The sequence below is a fragment of the Urocitellus parryii genome, chromosome 1 (assembly GCF_045843805.1).
Source record: "Urocitellus parryii isolate mUroPar1 chromosome 1, mUroPar1.hap1, whole genome shotgun sequence".
Classification (NCBI taxonomy): domain Eukaryota; kingdom Metazoa; phylum Chordata; class Mammalia; order Rodentia; family Sciuridae; genus Urocitellus; species Urocitellus parryii.
The window spans coordinates 245,770,547-245,792,893 of NC_135531.1; the positions used below are offsets into that span (position 1 = coordinate 245,770,547).

A 22,347-nucleotide genomic window follows, 5' to 3' on the forward strand; every position below is an offset into this window, starting at 1 on the left:
TTTGAAGTATAAACTTGTGATATTCACCAGAGAACCAAAGCAAAAAAGGTTTTCACATGCAACAGCCTCAAAGGAGGGGGGAAGGACTATGAAAAAGCAAATGTAGCTGCTGGGAGGGACATGAACCAGCAATGAACAGATGTGCATGCTTCAGTCATTTGTGACAATTGTGCCTTGTGGAAGAGTCTGATTTTAAGATCTCACTTTTGAGAACGTCTGTTTTCACTCACAACATTTTTTCTGCAGTCAGGAAAAGTGGGTCTAATTTAAATTTCAGAAGCACTACATCACAGAGCAATGAAACAAAACATCTTACTGTGACAGACATCAGTTAGACTTTGTTGTCATACAGTCATCTGTTTTAGAAGTCCAATTCAAATACTGATCTTGGCATATCCTTGACTTTAGCTCCCAGTTCATTTTTTTTTTTAATCAGTGGCTTTCAAACTTCTCTGACAATGACCTATGCATGAAATACAACTCACCTTTTCTACATTGCAGTACATACATAGATAGATATGTACATTCTTCATGCAAAATTTTTCAGTTTGTATAAACTGATGTTTTGGCAAAAAATAATCCCTTTGGTACTAAATTTAGATTATTCTTTTTTTTTTTTAAATCACTGGCTTCAGCTGAACCAAAGGCACAGACTGAAAAAGGGTCCAAATTCATGGCTCAGAGAGAAGAGCAGTACATCAACTGTATGAGAAACACACAAGCAGCCAGAATATTTAACTAACAAGAAAACAAACAAAAGCTTGTTTTATTCACTTTCCAATTTTTATGTATATTCCTGCACAGAAAGAAGTATACCTTGACTTTTTTTTTTAAAAAAAAAAGTATACCAAGTCTTTAAAATTTTACTTTCTCTAAGTGAAGTAAGCATAATTGTTCAAAATAATCAAAACTCCTCAGTGGAATTAGCACGTTGTGTTACAGTTTTAGTAAGTACACATATAGTCCTTTAATCATCAGAAAACTTTGTAGAAGAAATAATTTATGAATTTATATTAATGATGTAATTTCATCAGGGAAAAAGGTATACTTGAATTCCTAAAAGTATGACCAAAAAATTCCAAAACAATAAATTCACATGTTATTTATGGGATTGTGCAGAAAGAAGGAACTATCCCTACCTTTGAACTATCCCTACCTTGAAATCAGACACTTTCAAACTAGATGCCACAATTAAAGACATTCTTACCTGACAAGGTAAAGCTGACCAGCTTCCGAGAATGCAGATTTCCTGAAGCACCTCCTTCCATGCCCTCTGCCCCCATCTGAGGAGAAAAAAAAAGTATTTGAAGTGTCAACACAGGTATTATGCTACCTTATCTTCCCCAGGAACTGCATATGTTTGCAAATACAATGATTTTTGTATCAAAACACATTGCAGCTTATCTGTAAATTTCCAAATCTTGGAACAAAGAAATATAGATTCTTGAAGCAAAATAAAGGTTCATATTCAAATTTGATCTTACCCCCAAATTCAAATAACGAGTTTTGAAATCCTTTATGAATATGAATCAGCCTATCTTATATCCTTTTCTCCTTTAATGAGAATATAGTTGACATGAAGTAAATGCACTTACACTTACTAACAACATTATTATTTAACACTTCCTTAAGTTAAACACTAAACATCAAATTCCTTCAGACTTATAAAAACCTAGAAGAAACTAAATAGTTGATTTATATCAGACTCATCCACACGTACAGTCATCCTCTCTTGAAAAATATGTGAGTTTCCACAGGGGTGTCCTACCTCCTTTCTAAGCTTCTATTCTATTGTGCTGTAAGTACATGGCAATGCTGTTATAAAGAACAATAATAGGAACTTGTGGTACTATTGTACTGATATATTTTTTCCTAAAATCTTCCAAGTAAATTATATTTCACATGAAACCAATCATTTATAGACCCCATTTCAAATTTAGGCCTTTCTCAATTTATGCACAATTCTGGTATACTGGAAGACCTTCATGATACTCTGATAAAGAAGTACATAACACTGGAAGAGACAGAATTGAAGGCAGAATATATTCTGAATCATTGGAGAGTGGAAATTACACTTTATTTTTTTTAAAATTTTTTTATTATTGGTCTTTCAAAATATTACATAGTTCTTAATACATCATATTACACGGTTTGGTTCAAGTGGGTTATGAACTCCCAATTTTACCCCGTATACAGATTGCTGAATCACATCAGTTACCCTTCCATTGATTGACATATTGCCTTTCTAGTGTCTGATGTATTCTGCTGTCTGTCCTATTTTCTATTATCCCCGCTCCCCTCCCCTCCCCTCCCCTTTTCTCTCTCTACCCCTTCTACTGTAAATCATTTCTTCCATTTGTATTATCTTGTCTTACCCCTCCTTTCCTCTTATATGTCATTTTGTATAACCCTGGGGATCGCCTTCCATTTCCATGCGATTCCCCTTCTCACTTCCTTTCCCTCCCACCTCTCATACCTGTTTAATGTAAATCTTCTTCTCAAGCTCTTTGTCCCTACCCTGTCCTTGTTTACTCCCCTTATATCAAAGGAGTCATTTGGTATTTGTTTCTTAAAGATTGACTAGCTTCACTTAGCATAATCTGCTCTAATGCCATCCATTTCCCTCCAAATTCTATGATTTTGTCATTTTTTAATGCAGAGTAATACTCCATAGTGTATAAATGCCACATTTTTTTTATCCATTCATCTATTGAAGGGCATCTAGGCTGATTCCACAGTCTTGCTATCGTGAATTGAGCTGCTATGAACATCGATGTAGCAGTGTCCCTGTAGCATGCTCTTATTAGGTCTTTAGGGAATAGACCGAGAAGGGGAATAGCTGGGTCAAATGGTGGTTCCATTCCCAGCTTTCCAAGAAATCTGCATACTGCTTTCCAAATTGGCTGCACCAGTTTGCAGTCCCACCAGCAATGAACAAGAGTGCCCTTTACCCTGCATCCTCTCCAGCACTTATTGTTGTTTGACTTCCTAATGGCTGCCAGTCTTACCGGAGTGAGATGGTATCTTAGGGTGGTTTTGATTTGCATTTCTCTGACTGCTAGCGATGGTGAGCATTTTTTCAAGTATTTATTGATTGATTGTATGTCCTCCTCTGAGAAGTGTCTGTTCAGGTCCTTGGCCCATTTATTGATTGTGTTATTTGCTATCTTATTGTCTAATTTTTTGAGTTCTTTGTATATTCTGGTTATTAGGGCTCTATCTGAAGTGTGTGGAGTAAAGATTTGTTCCCAGGATGTAGGCTCCCTGTTTATCTCTCTTATTGTATCTTTTGCTGAGAAAAAACTTTTTAGTTTGAGTAAGTCCCATTTGTTGATTCTAGTTGTTAACTCTTGCGCTATGGGTGTCCTATTGAGGAATTTGGAGCCCGATCCCACAGCATGTAGATCATAACCAACTTTTTCTTCTATCAGATACCGTGTCTCTGATTTAATATCAAGCTCCTTGATCCATTTTGAGTTAACTTTTGTGCATGGCGAGAGATAGGGATTCAGATTCATTTTGATGCAAATGGATTTCCAGTTTTCCCAGCACCATTTGTTGAAGATGCTATCCTTCCTCCATTGCATGCTTTTAGCCCCTTTATCAAATATAAGATAGTTGTAGTTTTGTGGATTGGTTACTGTGTCCTCTATTCTGTACCATTGGTCCACCTGCCTGTTTTGGTACCAGTACCATGCTGTTTTTGTTACTATTGCTCTGTAGTATAGTTTGAAGTCTGGTATCGCTATACCACCTGATTCACACTTCCTGCTTAGTATTGTTTTTGCTATTCTGGGTCTTTTATTATTCCATATGAATTTCATGATTCTTTTATCTATTTCTACAAGAAATGCTGTTGGGATTTTGATTGGCATTGCATTGAACTTATAGAGAACTTTTGGTAATATCGCCATTTTGATGATGTTAGTTCTGCCTATCCATGAGCAGGGTATATTTTTCCATCTTCTCAGGTCTTCTTCTATATCTTTCTTTAGGGTTCTGTAATTTTCATTGTATAAATCTTTCACCTCTTTTGTTAGATTGATTCCCAAGTATTTTTATTTTTTGGATATTGTGAATGGAGTAGTTGTCCTCATTTCCTTTTCAGAGGATTTGTTGCTGATATACAGGAATGCCTTTGATTTATGCGTGTTGATCTTATATCCTGCCACTTTGCTGAATTCATTTATTAGCTCTAATAGCTTCTTTGTAGACCCTTTTGGGTCTGCTAGGTATAAAATCATATCATCTGCAAATAGTGATAATTTAAGTTCTTCTTTTCCTATTTTTATGCCTTTAATTTCTTTCGTTTGTCTAATTGCTCTGGCCAGTGTTTCGAGGACTATGTTGAACAGAAGTGGTGAGAGGGGGTATCCCTGTCTTGTACCAGATCTTAGAGGGAATGCCTTCAATTTTTCTCCATTCAGAATGATGCTGGCCTGTGGCTTATCATAGATTGCTTTTACAATGTTGAGGTATGATCCAGTTATCCCTAATTTTTCTAGAGTTTTGAACATAAAGGGATGCTGTACTTTGTCGAATGCTTTTTCTGCATCAATTGAGATGATCATATGGTTCTTATTTTTAAGTCTATTGATGTGGTGAATAACATTTATTGATTTCCGTATATTGAACCAGCCTTGCATCCCAGGGATGAATCCTACTTGATCATGGTGTATAATTTTTTTGATATGTATTTGAATCCGATTGGCCAGAATTTTATTGAGGATTTTTGCGTCAATGTTCATTAGAGATATTGGTCTGTAGTTTTCTTTCTTTGAAGTGTCTTTGTCTGGTTTCGGAATCAGGGTGATGTTGGCCTCGTAGAATGAATTTGGAAGTTCTCCCTCTTTTTCTATTTCCTGAAATAGCTTGAAAAGTATTGGTGTTAGTTCCTCTTTAAAGGTTTTGTAAAACTCTGCTGTATACCCATCCGGTCCTGGGCTTTTCTTAGTTGGTAGTCTTTTGATGGTTTCTTCTATTTCCTCTGTTGTTATTGGTCTGTTTAGGTTGTCTATATCCTCCTGACTCAATCTGGGCAGATTATATGACTTAAGAAAATTATCTATGCCTTCACTATCTTCTATTTTATTGGAGTATAATGATTCAAAATAATTTCTGATTATCTTCTGTATTTCTGAAGTGTCTGTTGTGATATTGCCTTTTTCATCCCGTATGCTAGTAATTTGGGTTCTCTCTCTTCTTCTCTTCGTTAGCATGGCTAAGGGTCTGTCAATTTTATTTATTTTTTCAACAAACCAAATTTTAGTTTTGTCAATTTTTTCAATTGTTTCTTTTGTTTCAATTTCATTAATTTCAGCTCTGATTTTAATTATTTCTTGCCTTCTACTTCTTTTGCTGTGGTTTTGCTCTTCTTTTTCTAGGATTTTGAGATGAAGTATGAGATCATTTATTTGTTGGTTTTTTCTTTTTTTGAGGAATGAACTCCAAGCAATGAATTTTCCTCTTAGAACTGCTTTCAATGTGTCCCATAGATTCCGATATGTTGTGTCTGTGTTTTCATTTAACTCTAGGAAGTTTTTAATTTCATCCTTGATGTCTTCTAAAACCCATTGATCATTCAGCAACCTATTGTTCATTCTCCAAGTGATGCTTGATTTTTCCTTCCTTCCTTTATCATTGATTTTCAGTTTCATTCCATTGTGGTCAGATAAGATGCATGGTATTATCTCTACCCCTTTATATTGTCTAAGAGTTGCCCTGTGACATAATATATGGTCTATTTTTGAGAAGGTTCCATGAGCTGCTGAGAAAAAAGTGTAACTACTTGATGTTGGGTGGTATAGTCTATATATGTCAATTAGGTCTAGGTTGTTAATTGTGTTATTGAGTTCTATAGTTTCCTTATTTAACTTTTGTTTGGAAAATCTGTCCAGTGGTGAGAGAGGTGTGTTGAAGTCTCCCATGATTATTGTATGGTGGTCTATTAGACTCTTGAACTTGAGAAGAGTTTGCTTGATGAACAAAGCTGCACCATTATTTGGGGCATATATATTTATGATTGTTATGTCTTGTTGGTGTATGGTTCCCTTGAGCAGTATGAAGTGTCCTTCTTTATCCCTTTTGATTAACTTTGTCTTGAAATCTATTTTATTAGATATGAGTATGGCCACTCCTGCTTGTTTCCGCAGTCCATATGAGTGGTATGATTTTTCCCAACCTTGCACCTTCAGTCTATGAATATCTTTTCCTATCAGATGCGTCTCCTGTAGGCAGCATATTGTTGGGTCTTGTTTTGTGATCCATTCTACTAGCCTGTGTCTCTTGATTGGTGAATTTAAGCCATTAACATTTAGGGTTATTATTGAGATCTGGTTTCTTCTTCTAGCCATATTTGTTTATTGATGTTCCTAAACCTGATTTATTATCCACTTTGACTACTTTCCCCCCTTTACTGTCCTACCTCCCATTGTTGGTTTTCAATGTTATTTTCCATTTCCTCTTCCTGTAATGTTTTGCCAAGGATTTTTTGAAGAGATGGTTTTCTAGCTGTGAATTCTTTTAACTTTTGTTTATCGTGGAAGGTTTTAATTTCATCTTCTATCCTGAAGCTTAATTTCGCCGGATACACGATTCTTGGTTGGAACCCATTTTCTTTCAGAGTTTGAAATATGTTATTCCAGGATCTTCTAGCTTTCAGAGTCTGTGTTGAGAGATCAGATGTTATCCTGATTGGTTTACCCCTAAATGTAATCTGCTTTCTTTCTCTTGCAGCTTTTAAAATTCTCTCCTTATTCTGTATGTTGGACATCTTCATTATAATGTGTCTAGGTGTGGATCTCTTATGATTTTGCACATTTGGCGTCCTGTAGGCTTCTAGGATTTGGGATTCTGTCTCATTCTTCAAGTCTGGGAAGTTTTCTCGTATTATTTCACTGAATAGACTGTTTATTCCTTTGGTATGGAGCTCTGTGCCTTCCTGTATCCCAATGACTCTTAAATTTGGTCTTTTGATATTGTCCCATAATTCTTGGATGTTCTGCTCATGGTTTCTTAGCAGTCTTGCTGAGCTGTCTATGTTCTTTTCCAGTTGAAATACTTTGTCTTCATTGTCTGATGTTCTCTCTTCTAAGTGATCTACTCTGCTGGTAGTATTCTCAACTGAGTTTTTAAGTTGGTTTACTGTTTCCTGCATTTCTAGGATTTCTATTTGTTTGTTTTTTATTACCTCTATCTCCCTGTGAAATTGATCTTTTACTTCCTGGATTTGTTTGTCGATGTGATCTTTCATTGTCTGATTTTGCTGTCTCATGTCTTCCTTGAGACTCCAGATCATCTGAAGCATATATATCCTCAACTCTTTATCTGACATTCCATCTGTTGCAGCTATTACCTCTTCTAAAGTTGAGTTGACCTGCATTGCTTGTGGTCCTTTCTTTCCTTGTCTTTTCATACTGCTCGCGTTTCTTTCTGCTTGGTGCAACTGTTGTGTTTTTGATTTTTACCCCCTATTTATTTATATTGCTCTTGTATAGTTGGGAAGTCTCCCTTGCAGGGCGGGTAGTGGCTCTGCTCCTCCTCTAATTAGGGTGATCTGTCTACCCCGCTAATCGGTCGCAGGTCTGCCCCCCCTGCGGTCACGGGTGGCGGCTCTGCTCTGCCCCCACTCCAATTGTGGTGACGTAACTACCACGCCCTGGGGTCGTTGGTCCTGGTCTGGATGTGGGTGGCGGCTCTGCTGGGTCCCCACTCAATTGGTGTGACGTGTCTACTGCGCTGGCAGGCCTCTAGGCCTGTGGGTCGCAGTTCTGCACAGCCCCCACTCCCAATGGGGGTACCTGACTACCTCTCCAACGGGTCGCTGAGCCCCCTCCGGACCCGGGCGGCGACTCTGCTCCACCCCCACTCCAACCAGTGTGATGCGACTGCCTCGGTGTTGCGTGTCCACCACGCTGGCAAGGTACCTGGCCTGTCTTTCCAGTGGGCCGCAGGTCTGCCTGCCCTGCTTGCTCAGATGGCAGCTCTGCACAGCCCCTACACCAAATGAGGTTGTGCCTCCCAGGGGAGCCCTGATGGCGGAGGCTGACTGCCGGTTCGGGTGGGGCTGGCCAAACCGCTCGGGTGTCAGCCACTTGCAAAAGTGGCCGCTGGCCTCAGGACTCGACTTCTGCACCCTCCGTGGGGCCACCTGTGGAGCCAGGTAGCTGTGGCCACGTGGTTAGGACTCAGGCAGGTGAAGTGGCTGCTCCCAGAGCGAGCTCTAGGCCTCCCAGGGGAGCCCTGATGGCGGAGGCTGACTGCCGGTTCGGGTGGGGCGGGCTAAACCGCTCGGGTGTCAGCCGCTTGAAAAAGAGGCCACTGGTTTCAGGACTCGACTTCTGCACCCCCCGCGGGGCCACCCATGGAGCCAGGTAGCTGTGGTCGCGTGGCTAGGAACCGGCCGCGTGGTTAGGAGCCAGGCAGGTGAGGTTGCTGCTCCCAGAGAGAGCTCTGTGCCTCCCAGGGAAGCCCTGATGGCGGAGGCTGACTGCCATTTCTGGCGGGGCGGGCCAAACCACTCAGGTGTCAGCCGCTTGCAAAAGTGGCCGCTGGCCTCAGGGCTCGACTTCTGCACCCGCCGCTGGGCCACCTGTGGAGCCGGTTAACTGTGGCCGCGTGATTAGGAACCGGGCAGGTGAAGTGGCTGTTCCCAGAGCGAGCTCTAGGCCTCCCGGGGGAGCCGCTTGCCGAGCGGCTGATGGCTGGGGGACTATACCTCTGTGCCCGAGAGGCTGTCCAAGATCCACTTCTCTGGGACGAACTGTCGCTTCCAATAAACCTACCAGTTCACGGCTGCTCTCCTCTTAAGGGAATTATGCTAGAAGTTCCTCCGTAGGTAGGCTGCATCTGTTCAGGTGGGTCTTTCTTATCCCGTTAAAGTGGAGACGTTGGAATCGCTGCTTCCTCGCCGGCCGCCATGATGGATCCCTCTCGGAAATTACACTTTAATTCTGAAGTTTGGATTAAACCCTCTGACCAAGATTCTTTTCTTGACCAAACTTTAATCAAGCTCCCTTGAGCCCTCTGCTTAAACTGGCTCTGATCTTGGGCTCCCATTTCCATTTGTAGAGCTGAGTTGTTTTTTTTTTTTTTAATGATGCTTTCAGTATACAGAGAATCCCCATTCTCCATATCTGATCACTTTTAATATCAGACCAAATTCTTCATCCTCCCCTTGCCAGGCGATATCTGACCACCCTGGTCTGCCTTCAGTAAGAATTTTGTTATTCGGTTTAGCAAGAATCACCCTATCCTTTATTTATCTTTTATTTACCTGTTTAGTAACTTTTCATCCACAGACCTCACGTCCCCCACTCTGCTCCCCTCACTTTCGTTTGTTATATTTGTAATTGTGTCAGTTCTTAAGGTCTCTTTAGTTCCTGATTAAAATCTGCTTTTACCATTTTAACTACTGTCCCGGGCTGGTTTTAACGCTTTGTCTTATTTTTGCTGAATGTCCCATATTCCTTTAAAGAAATCAGACATCATCAGATTAAAAACCTGCACTAATCCAAGCAAAGTTGAGAAATTCCAAAAGAAATTCCAAATATATGTCAAATTTCAAAATACAAATTTCTACTGTCTTCTCTGTAATTCCTATACACTAATTAAGACTATTTTGTGTGATTCTTAATTACTTCCTGGTTGTTTCACATGTCATCTGCAACATACCAGGGTACCATCCAGGTATCTTTATTTCATTTTGTCTATAGAACCAAATCCTTGATGATCATAGATTTGGTGCTCAGCAAATATGTGTGGTTTCTTAAATTTTTTTTGTCCATTTGAGTCATCATTCCCAGGTTAACTGGGGCAGAAGCAGAGTAAGCTAGCCAGACAACTGACCACTCTGACTATTGCATCCTGCTATCATGACTCATGACTCTAGACTGCTGGGAAGTAGTGCAGACCACCCGAAAGACAAGATATGAAGCAACCTTCCCCTTGTTCTATGCCTGGGTGCAGGCAGACCTGAAAAACCAGGGCCTCACTTCAAATGGACCACACTGTTCAGTCAAATGTGTCACTCCAGGAACATGACACCTCTATCTGCTATAGGTATTCGTGCTAAGTGAGTTACTAGAAAAGATTCATAGCCTATCTTCATTTAAAACGAACTAAATATTATAAAAAGCTAATAGGAACAAAAGAAAAAGTCCTTTAATTCTAATTTTAAAAAGTAATTCACCAGCTGGCAATACACTACTCTGAAACAATTCTCAAAGAATTCGTAGAAAAATAGTGTCCCACCTGACCTCTCTTGGATTTTAAAATGCTCAACTGAAATAATACTCAAAGAATTCAATTTCATTATTCATTCTAAGAAAGCCAGGAAAGACCAAACATTACCATTAATACAGGGACATTAGTGGTAATAAACACATTTGTGCTCGGCGTTTAGAGAGGTTTTAAAATAAACTCATTACACAGATTCATTCCAGGAAAACCAGAAGCCACTCTGTCAACCAAGTGTTGAGACAATATGTGGTAGTGAGTGATGGTGGCCTTAATCTACCCCTTCATCCAAAGGATTTCCTGTTCCAAGTGACTGAAACACATACCAATGAGTATTCTCAAAACCAATAGCTTCAAAATACAAATGACAGTGAAGACAATTTTTTTTTTAATCCTGATTCATTGCAAAAGGACATGTGAAAAAAGAGACCATATGATTAGGATGGTAGCACATTTCCATCCCTAGGGAGTTATTTCTTCCAGGTCTAGCCTTTGCATCTGGACATGGTATAATCATACAAGGTAAGTTTTTTGAATATCAATGTTGTTAATCAGTCACAATAATGAATACACATCATATACTTAGGGGACCATCATGCTGCTATAGAAGCACACCATTGATTCCCCAAATGATGTTTCTCTATGAGACAACACTTAAATTCTGGATACAGACCCAAGTGTTTCAAGCTTAGTCAGAAATCTATTGACCAACAATTCTTAGTCTGTCTTTGAACCAAAATATTCCTTTATGATTGCCAGTGCTGCATCTACGAAGCTCTTAAAGTGCTCTAAAATCTGTTTGCAGCAAATTAATTATCTCCAAACTATCCTTAGGCTTTAACAAAGTGATCTAAATGCAAAATCGATGGAATGAAATCAATGTTCAGTCAGCTATAAACTCCCACTCTGACTCCAGAAAATGTTTATTAGCATTAGTAGTTATTGTCTAATTTCATAAGCAATAAATAGTCAAAGGTTTTATTATAACCTGCCCACTCTTCTAGTTTTGTACCTTCTCTTTTTAGAATATTAACTGGAGCAAAGTTCATTCCAGAGCTTACTCTTCGACATGGCAGATTCTGTTAGTCAACAATTGCTATTCTTTTGGACCTTTGCAGTCTTAAATAGTAATGTGGGTTATTCTTTTATATTCTACACTAGGTTTTCTACAATGGGGACTCAAAGATGGTCTTATTTATTTATTTATTCATTTTCTATTGTGTTATTTTTTTGTTGGATCTTTTCAGTTATAATGATAATAAAATTCATTCTGATATAATTATATAAGCATGGAATATATCTTATTCTAGTTAGCACCCCATTCTTACAGATATACATGATGGTGGGATTCACTATGGTGTATTAATATAAGTACATAGAAAAATTATTTTTGTTTCATTCCACCACTTTCTTTCCTTTTCCAATCCCCCATCCTCTGAGTGTTGAAGTATTTTCACACACTGTCCCCTCAGCCTGAAATGCTCTTCATCCTAAATAACTTCCATTCACCCTTCAGATTGTCTCTCATCACATCTTCTTCAGAGAAGACTTCCTACTAATATGATTCTCCTTAAAGAAGTATCACTCAAAGAAATACAATGTAATTTGATTGATATTGCTGCCCTTCACCAGACCAATAAGAGCCACAGCTGTGTTGTTCTTATCATTTCATCCCTAGTACCTGGCACTTAGCAGGCACCCAGTGGATATAAATAAAAAGAAAAGACTACTCAATTCAGAGGCACAGACACTACCTAAGACAGTGCATGGCAGGTCTGGAAGATTTCAGAATGCCATCTTCAGAGATTGCTTTCTGAATTACAGGAACTCCACCTGGTCACTTGTCTATTTCCAAAAGTGCAACCATCTATATGTATATACTCATGGACACACACACACACAGATCCTACAGTACAAAAGTCAACATTTTTTGTTATATTCATGACCTGGTTTTTATTAATGACTAATAAAAACGGCAAGGTTTTACATATCTTGGGCCCTAAAAGTCACCTCAAACCATAATCCAATCATCATATACAATGGACCCATTCATTACAAGAATGCTAGAGTTTTAAAGTTGGTGTATTGAATGAAAAAAATCACGAAGTTGTTAGGAAAGTTTCATTCCAAGAACAGACAAGTTTCTTTTAAATGTCCAACACAACCAGTTTCCTCCAAAAGTAAATTAGATTATCTGTTTCTTCAGTTGAGGACCTGATAAAGAAGTTGGCTTCTAACAAGTGGCCACATTTTCCTAAAAAAATATAAACAGTATCTTTAGGCACTACACCCCAACTCAGCATTGAATGAAATCCAGCACTTGGATCTTTGGGTTGGCAGGTAAAATCACCCACTCTTTAAATGGTTACATTTTTCTCTTTTACTCCCTGAATTCATGTAAATTAAATTCACCTAAGATGCAATACCAACATTTCCTACCAGTCAGCCACCCAAACCAAGTTTAAAACCTTTTTGTGATGGGGACACTGGCCACTGTGTCTTGTGAGAGGATTCCCTGCAGAGCTGCCACTACACGGCATGTTTTCCCACTGATTTATATTACAGATTCAGGTATGCCAACCTTGTAAGCTATTTCCTTTTCTAAAACAGTGCCCACGCTGTTATGCATTTCCTTTTTCCTGGTTCATAGTAACCCTGTCAGGGGTGCAGAGGCAAAAATAGAAATCGTATCCCTGCATGCACCTCACAAGGAAGCTGGTGGAGAGGGGCACTCACCATCACAGCTGGGTTCTTCACGGTGATGCAGGGGGTCGTGGCTCGCAGGGCTCCACTAATGCCATGGTAGTATTTAAAACAGATTTTTATCTCCGCTGAAAAGTAAAGGGGAAGGGACAGTAATTTAAACAATGAAAGAAGTCATGTAGGAATCCACTGAGGAAACCCATCATTCTCCTCTCAGGCAATGTCACTCTTGACTCTGTGAACAATCCCTTCTTTTCCAATCAGAGATAACAGGTTATACCAGATTATACCAATCCCTGCTTGATGTTGTATGCTCTTCTGAAACATCTGAAGAATAGCTCAAACATATCAGAAAAATGACGCATGAAAACCATATACCCAAACAGCGTGGAGATAAGAATAAAACTAGCTACATTTATGAAGAGACTCCACAATTTGCCAAACAGTGTTATGTCTCATGTTCATGCTATTATTTAACCATCAAGTCATGCTTGGGAGGCAGAAATTCCTGTCAATGTGTTAGAGATGAGGAATTGGGGTTTGCTGTAGGTCAAACAAGAAATGACAGTGGGGACTAAAACCCAATCTGCCCAAGGTTCTAACCTCTACAATACAGACAGACTGTCACTGTCAATAGAAATAAAGAAAAAAGTAAAAAAAAAAGTACAAAAGTATACCACAGTAGAGTCTATGGGAATCTGTATTATTTTAATTTTCCAAATGATTTGAGTGCTGACATTAGAGATCAAATTTGAGAACTACATACATACATATATACATACGCACACGTAGGCATATGTACATATGTGTATATGCTTGTGTGTGTGTGTGTGTGTGTGTGTATGTACATATACACACATACACTTCATGGCATTCTGTTAATTTAAGCTTGACAAAAATCATTACAAATACCAATTATGGTCTTTGGAAAGTAATTACAATATCAATGAGCAAGAAGACAAAATGTGTTAAATATAAAACCTACAATCACCAGAATTTCTCAACATACACAGCATATGAGTCTCGGAAGTGCCATGGCCAGATACATTTTTCCCAAGGTGTCATTCCATATTGGCAATGATGCCAGTGGCCAGGCCCCAGAGAGAGTCCTGAGCAATAGCAAGGAATCCCTTTTTCAAATGAATTACCAAGATCATGAAAGTGGAGCTACTCTCCATATTTTCTCTAGGAAGTTAATTTTCACTGACTTTCCAGACAGTACCCAAAAGGACTGGTTAGCTTGTTTAAGAAAAAGATAAAATAATAAGAAAAGTTCCATCATGAGGTAAAATATTCAATCTATTAAGTACATTAACCACAATCCAATAACTAATTCATAATTCAGTTAGCATCATCAACCAGAAGATGTTTTACTATGTCCCCACCAAAATATATGCCCAGCACTGTGCCAGACAAATCCAGCAGGTGTCTACAGTGCAGCAGCTGGGATGACAGTTCTGGGCATGACAAAACACAGCAGACAAAGAGCAGCAGGAGGAAGAAAACAGAGACCTGGGAGATTAGGAGGCCATGGTGGAGTCAGAAGGTGTCATGGAACAAAGAGGTCCCAGGAAGGAGAAAAGTAAGATCAGAGAGCCAGGAGAGAGCAGGGAGGCAGCGGTGATCATGCTGAGTGGGAGGAACAGCAAGAATTCTAGCTTCACTGTGATTTTGCCTCCAGAGAACATTCCTTCAAATGACTTTCCTGAACACGAACACAAGATCTTGATTATGGGGACAGTTCATAACTGCATGAAGCTGAGCAGACCTCACTCTCCACTGGCTTTCTTCCATGATCCAACAGCACATGTTCTATGAGGACGAAGTGAAGCCACATGCACAAAGACTGTCAAAGCAGCACAAAGCTCCATAGAGTGTGTGATATGCGCAATTGGATTCTGTGGGTACGAGCTCATTAGTATCACACTCTAAATGCCAGAGAACCTGCAGCCTCTGAATCTGCCTGCAGCAGCACCTCATAAATCAAATAGATGGTTAGTGCGTGAACATGACATTTTTTAATAGAGAGAAGTGCATTTTTATAATATATCTTCTCCTAACTCTCTCTCAGGTTAGAGGATGCTATCTGCTCTTTTTCTAAGGTTTTAATAGTCAGCTAGGCAATAGACTCTGAGACCAAGGAAAATCAATTGCTTACTTCTCTTAGACGATATTGATGACCAGGACAAGTTTTGCTAACTGATCTATGTGGGGCATTATTTTATTTCTTAGTGTAACAAAAAATCTCCAACACACACAATTCAGAATACACGGAACTACAAGATAAAACTTCTTACGAATTGTACAAAAGTAGATTTTATGAATATGATCACCAAAACCCTGCAGAGTGGTGTTACAGAAGTGCAAAGCTGAGGAATTTCCACAGATCATCATGTCAAAGCCACACACACAGGTTGATCACCACAGTTCTGGACAGAACCAGTTGTCTGCTCCTGATAGAAGCCAGCAGGCTCTCTCAGCAGGACATGGGTGAGGCTCTCTGCCCCTTAGTGCATAGGAATGTTCCATATTGAGTGGGACTTTTTATCTTCAAATATTACTTAGTATTTTAGGAGATCACTCAAAAACTTTTTAAATGGTTACCTAACCGACTTCCCCTCTGAGTAAGGGAGAGAGTGACATTTTGATTAATGTATTTGAACATGTTAGTTAGGAGAAAAGGTAACTATGTAAAAGGGTGAAAAAGAGAAGTTGGTATCCAGGCTTCCAGCAACAACCTTTAACTGCAAGAGGAAAATAAAAAAAAAAAAAAAAGCTATTCCAGAGAAATACATTCAAGGGCAAATAGAAGTGAATTCAGGCACAGTGACTGAGCATCCAGTTAGGGAGGAACCCAGTGTCCAAAGGGCCAGCATGTCCACAAGCAGGGGAGATGGTAGACATGGACCAAGGAGCAATGAGTGATCCCATCCTCCTAAATGGTTTCCCTACAGCTTGATGCAGCAGGCAACATCACCTCCTACTGGCCTCAAATTACAGGTGGAAAAATCCAAAAAGCTATTAAAAACCAGTAATTTTTCCAAAGAATCCACTCAGGAAAAGCATGTTGCCTCAGAGGGCAGCAAGCCAGGAGATGGGTGAATCTTTCCGTATTGGCCTATCAGAACTTGCCGGTGACTTGTCTAAGAGATTGTGGTCCAAGTGACATCTTCACCTCTTAGGTACCTTCTGAAAGCTGAACACAATCATGAATCATGGAAATATAGTCTGGCTTCTTTCAGTAAACTTCAGGATATTTTAGCAATAGTGTTACTAAAATAAATATACGGTACCCTCAATTTAAATGCCCCTTTTCATAAGTACAAATAAAACATCCCCAGGGCAAAAGCACAACAACCCCATCCCCACCAGAGCAGGCAGAGCAGGTATGGGGAGTGAAGGGGAGGATAGGGAGGAAGAAAGGACTGTGGACAGTGTTAAATGTGCTCTGAAGTAAAGGGTTTCTGAAACCGTGATTCTGATATTGCATTTTAAAGCCACCATCCTGTTTAAATGAAGACTGTATTTCTGGTCTTATATATAAATAAAGTATTTCCAGATAAATAGCATGAAACTAGTAACTAGTTGCCTTTGGGTGGGAAAACTAGTTACTAGGACACAAAACTGGGAAGAAATTTACTTTCACTTATTATATCTTTTTAATATTATACTCTTCTTATATATTACCTCTTCAAAAAAATCTTTTTTAAAAAAACAATCCAACTCAGTTACATTAACCAGAGGCATTTATACATGATTACATCTCAAGCCCTCTCCAAAAACATGGTCTACAGGTCACTCACTCCCTTCACAAAATTGTTTTGCCTCAAAGACTGGAATTGGGTCCGTAGCCTTAGGCTTGCTTAGGCAGCTCATCCTTATTTAGAAAGTCTGGATTTGCCCCAAGTTTCTAAAAGCTGACCATAAAGTTGAACCATAAAGACAGATGGGATGTAAACACCCTTCTTCCTTCAATCCTCTCTGTTTTACTAAAATAATCTTAAAAATCAGGCTAATTGCAATTTATTCTAAAACATGATTTTAATCACTGTCCTGGATGGTTTTATGAAATGCTTAAGATTATAGTTCCTATTCAGAGCCCTTTTATTCAGGAGCCACAATCTGAGAGAAAGTAAACACATCTTAATTCACACTTTTGAGGAAATTTGCCCACATTCCTGGTGACATGTGCACTTGTCATTATTGTGTTTCTGTAACTTGTCTTCTTTTTAATAAGGACACCTGCAGCCCAGCCTGAAATGGAGAGGATTTCCTTGGCTAAAGTCAGGAAAATCATTGCAGATGTGGCAGAAATCTATAGGATTGAGAACTAACTATCCCAAAATATTAAATATGAGGATGGAGAATGAAAAGCACCAAATCTTAATCCAAGGGGCAAGAAGGCCCTCTGACATGAGTGGGAAAGGACTCAGAGATGGTGGCATTTAGAGTCGGGGCAATGAAAGTAAAAACAAGAGGCTGAGGTCACACCCTCTCTCCCAAAAAAAGCCATTCTGTGACAAGTCTATTTTGAAACGATGCCAACATGAATGCTGCCACTCAGAGATGAGAGCCTCACATTAGCTGTTTGGATTTCTCCTGCTGCTAACCCTATATTCATTTCTCAAGGCTGATGCAAATAAATGTGGGAAAACACTATACAGCTTCTACAAATACCACTGATGTGTTTTTATCCTTAATAATCACCAAGTAATGTAAATCAAGTTTACTACTTCTAAACTTGCTCATCGATCCAGGATTACTGAATAGCTATAATAGTGTCTGGCATAAAGTTGGCACTCAATAAATATTTCATGATGGATGAAGAGATAATGGATGGATGAAGAGAAGAAAGAGGGCAAGATCAAAAGCAGGTATGATTGAATGAATGGCCACAGTTTATGAAAGAATACACGAGATAATAGAGACCATTTGACTTGCCAAGACAACTTTTGAAACTTCTTAAACTTCCAAACTCAAGAAAGCGTACTGCACAGATGATCCATTCAGTTGCTGTGAGGATAAGCTCACTGGAGGATTATTTGACACTCTTTGGAGGAAGCCAACTCCCCTCTCTAATGCTTAGGATGGTCGTCTCCCCAAAATTAAACTGGAATTTTTCCTTAATTCACTTAAGTAGGGCCTAATAATAACCTAATAATATAGCCTGGGCCACCTACCTCCTGTGGGGGTTGATTAAACAAACCAGAGTCATCTGACATTGAGAAGTACTCTAAACAGCTCAAATCCAAGCTTGTTCAGGAATCTGGACAGATCAATTTTCAGAGGGCTTTACTTTTCTTGGACTTCCAATGAGCTAAAGATAACTAATTTTATTTCTGAAGATGAAAGTAAAAGTTTTAAAATACCATAAGTTTTGAAGGTCAGAGGCTGACAATATCTACAATTCTAGAAGCTGTGTGAACATCTCTCCTCCCCCCTCTTTTTTTTAAGTTCCACACCATCAGCTCCAAAATTTCATTATGCTATGAAGCTCCCTTAGGATTCCTCTTTCCAGAATTTAAGTTTAAAAACTGACATCTAAAAGACACAGACTTTACTGCTAAGCATGGGTAAAAACACTCCATGATTTTTTTCCACTGTAAAGATAAAGGGGTATGTCAGGGAAAACTCATTTTGATCCTATGAAGATAGGGTTATTTGAATGCAGAATCTTTCTGAAATTCCTACTCACTATCTTAGACTTAAACTATCTTTCTCAGTCCTTCAAAATATTACTGAATATTTCCAGGCTTATAATCTGCTATTCAATGCTTCTAATTTTATGTGTGAAGAATGGAGGTATGGAATGCTAAATTAGAAGAGAAAACAAAATAGGCAGGGGAACCCTACTCTTCTTTTCATTCATAATTCCTAGCTTCAACATCAAGCCCATTTCTATTAAATAACAGAATGAGATGTACAAAAAACATTTGCCAAGACAAATATTTACTATACTTAATGTTTATAGTATTTACTATATAATAAATTTATATTTGTTTTGTTTTCTGTTTGGTATAGCTTAATCAGCCAGGACATTATGAATCGCTAACATTTTGGGAGAGAAAAAAATCAATCACAGCAAGTGGAATACTCCGTAAATAGATTTTTTTTTTCTTCACATAATGTTCCAAATTACAGCAGTGTGTAACACTGGCTTTGTCCAAGGTGTTCCTGGGCTCTGCAATATAAATCTGCCGCCTCTATCGGCAGGCAATCATGGCATGCAGTCTTCAGCATTTTGAAGCAAACAGAAAGGTGGTTTTGCCTTTCTCCTGGCAATCAGCTGGTAATATTTCTCACTTAATCAGCCTCTTAAACCCTGGAATCCTTTCAAAGAAGGAATCACATTACAAGTAAAACCAGCTATTTCCTGTTCCATTTTTCCCACATTCTGACTTATTTTCCTTACCACTTAGTAGCGCCAATTAAGCCAATGTTGGAAAGTAAAGTAGAAATAGACAAGAATAACAAATCATCCATAACTCCAACTCCCAGAAACAACCTTATCCAATGTTCCCATACTTTCCTAGACACTCTTCAACTAGCTGGGATTATGGTTTGCATATCTGCTCTCCCACCCACCTACTCCCCACCTCCTCTTCTTATGTCTTGAACAGTCTCCCTTAAAAAATACACTCCATTTTAAGAGAAAGCTAGCCAGAACATTGGACTATGAAGACATTCCTTAAGGGGCAGAAGCAGGCTTAGAGAAAGTTCTGAAATGCTGACCAACCAGCAAGGATGATTGAAGAAATTATCTTTTACCTTTAATACCAATTCAAAGTAATAGATATTAAACTTTCTTAAAAATATTTTTTCAGTTGTAGATGAACACAATACCTTCATTTTTTATTTATTCACCTCCATGTGGTGCTGAGGATTGAACCCAGTGCCTGACACATGCAAGACAAGCGCTTTGCTACTGAGCCACAATCTTAGCCCCTAGACATTAAACTTTTAAAATAACTTTTATATTATATTTAGATGCATCAATAAAGACATACTTGCAACAAATTTCCATTTAATCAAATTATACCTTATATTTTAAGGCTTAATAAGTTCTATCCTTAATTACTCTGTTGTATATTAAATATCTTATTGTATATTAAATATCTTGCATAGAGAAATCTTAATTCTTACACAGGGCTCTATAACTCAGAAAAAAATTTAAAAAGCCCATTTTTCGTACATTAAAGAAAAGTAAATTCTCTAGACATAGATGTTAAATCTAGGCCAACTAGTAAATCATCTATTATTCATTCTTTCTATTTTATAAATTTTTATAGAATATTTAGGATGTTCTTAGTAACACTAGTGGCAAATATAAACTACCTCTATTTTACCCAAAATAAAAAGGGAGAGATATTAATTGGGCAATGGTTACATTATCTGCAGCCTCTTTCTGATTCCATGTTAGCTGCATTAGTGATTTCCTCAATCGCAGTGCCCCCCAGACTATCTTATCAACACTTTGAAAAGACCAGAATCCAGATTATTCTGCTGCTGGCAAAAATAATAATGAAGTATTCTAAAAACAAATAAAATTCCTAAATTGACAAAAAATCCTAATTATCCTTTCTGTATCCAGAATTAATATACTTAAACATTAATTATAAATGTAGATACAAGGATATATATAAATTTGTAAAGTATTAAAATAACACATAATTTATATACCATATATTCCATAAGGCACATAAATATACATGTATTGTATATATTTATATTCACATATTTGTGTGTGTTTGTATATGTACAAATGCCTAATCCTTTTTTATTTCAAAATATGTGAACATTCTCTAATGAGCATGTTCTGAAAAACCGTGTATTTTTCGCTGTGGAGCTTTATGACAGAAATATATAAATAAGAACCAAAAATATTTTTTAAAATTCAGTAAAGATTCTATAGACCTATGCATACATTTATGCAATACTCAATACTAAACTTGTGTTTCACACTCAGTTACTTACGTTCCATGAAGTAGGGCCCAGGCTCAATTCTCCACACAATTTGTCCTTTTTGTGTTCCAGTCACACCCCTGTTTTTAGAATCCCAGAAGTTGGCTGGAGAATTCTCATCTGGAAAAAATTTTAAAAACACTTTTAATTTAATTATAACCTGTCTTTTCTTAGCTCCAAGACTAATTCATGCTCTAAAATAAATAGAAAAAAAAAATAAAAGGGAATATTAATGAACACTATTCTTAATGACTACCTTCCAGCATATTATTATTCTGAATTTCTATAGTCGCATTTATTGGGACAAGGGATCAGGGTGAGAGGTTGGAAAGAAGATGGCATTTGGGGGCTTGGCCAAGTTCAATGTTACCTGGATATCCCTGCTTAGTCTCACAGAGGGAATTAGGGAGAATGAATGATGTGATGCTTCTTTCCTTCCCAGACACTTCCCCAAGAAACAAGTCTAGAGTTCAGTGTTCAATTTATCTACCAGCTCAAGCATATTAGGATAAACCATAAAGCTCGGACTTCAGTTGCCCTACTTGGTTTAGAGCCCATTTGATTAAATTAATGAGTTGAGGAAAGAGAGGCTGAACCCTTAAAATCAATTGTCTATGATGTAGCATGAGTATTCAGGTTCATCCAGAACACAAAAGTTCCATATATGATGAGACACAGGTTAGAATTAGGATGAGCTGACATAGAGCACAGCTTATGGGTATGATTAAAAAAACAAATCCAAGTGCCACAGCAAGAGATCATCCTTCAGCCTTCATGCAGAAGGAAGCTTCAGGGTTATTCCCTGCCAAGCACAATGCTTATCAAGTAGAAAATAACCATGAAGATTAATATTCTAGTTAATCTATATACATTTCACTTTGATGAGTTATGTTTCCAAAAATTCATTATTCTTGACAAATATAAACACTTTTTCCATCAAGTGGCTGCTAATCTTAATTGCAAATATAAAGTCACTAGAAATAAAACAGTTAAGAACAATGAGTTTTAATTATTTGCATATGAGTAGAACAACCTCAGCTGTTACTATCACTCATAGGACTGCTAGCTAGCAGAACCCTGGCCACCGTGGGCATGCCATGCAAAAGTGTGCCTAGTATGACTCCTTCCTTTGCTTTGTTTCAAGAAGATCAATCTGAACTGCTACTTCAGGTTACAACTTCTTCCTCTTGGTAGGTTAACTCCGTTATTTAAGTTGCAGTCAGTTAGTCTAGCCTGAGAATACATTTACAGTGATAACATTTCTCTGCTCAGATCTTTTTTTCACAGATTTTTGAGGACAAAGTATGTTTTCTTAGATTGTGTATGAATTGTTCTTCTTTTACCTCACTTAACACCTATATTAGGTGATTGTGTTTTTTTAAAAATGTCTCTACCCCAAAGAATAACTGAGTATAAAATGTTACACCAAGGAAAGAATTCTAAGTC

The 22,347-nt window shown here is 38.2% G+C and overlaps 1 protein-coding gene across 3 annotated transcripts in view; it reads right to left on the bottom strand.

Moving 5' to 3' along the window:
- The window catches only part of Hecw2 (HECT, C2 and WW domain containing E3 ubiquitin protein ligase 2), a 212,444-nt gene that overhangs the window by 123,368 nt on the left and 66,729 nt on the right, over positions 1 to 22,347 (bottom strand). For 2 of the 3 annotated variants that reach the window (XM_026408846.2, XM_026408847.2), the window contains exons 2-4: positions 20,914 to 21,021; positions 12,973 to 13,067; positions 1,208 to 1,283 (exon numbers count right to left, since the gene is read on the bottom strand). In XM_026408846.2, the coding sequence (XP_026264631.2) occupies positions 1,208 to 1,283; positions 12,973 to 13,067; positions 20,914 to 21,021 (279 nt within the window). Of the gene's footprint in view, positions 1 to 1,207; positions 1,284 to 12,972; positions 13,068 to 20,913; positions 21,022 to 22,347 lie in introns of those variants that run through there. The other variant, XM_077803065.1, reaches the window with a different exon arrangement.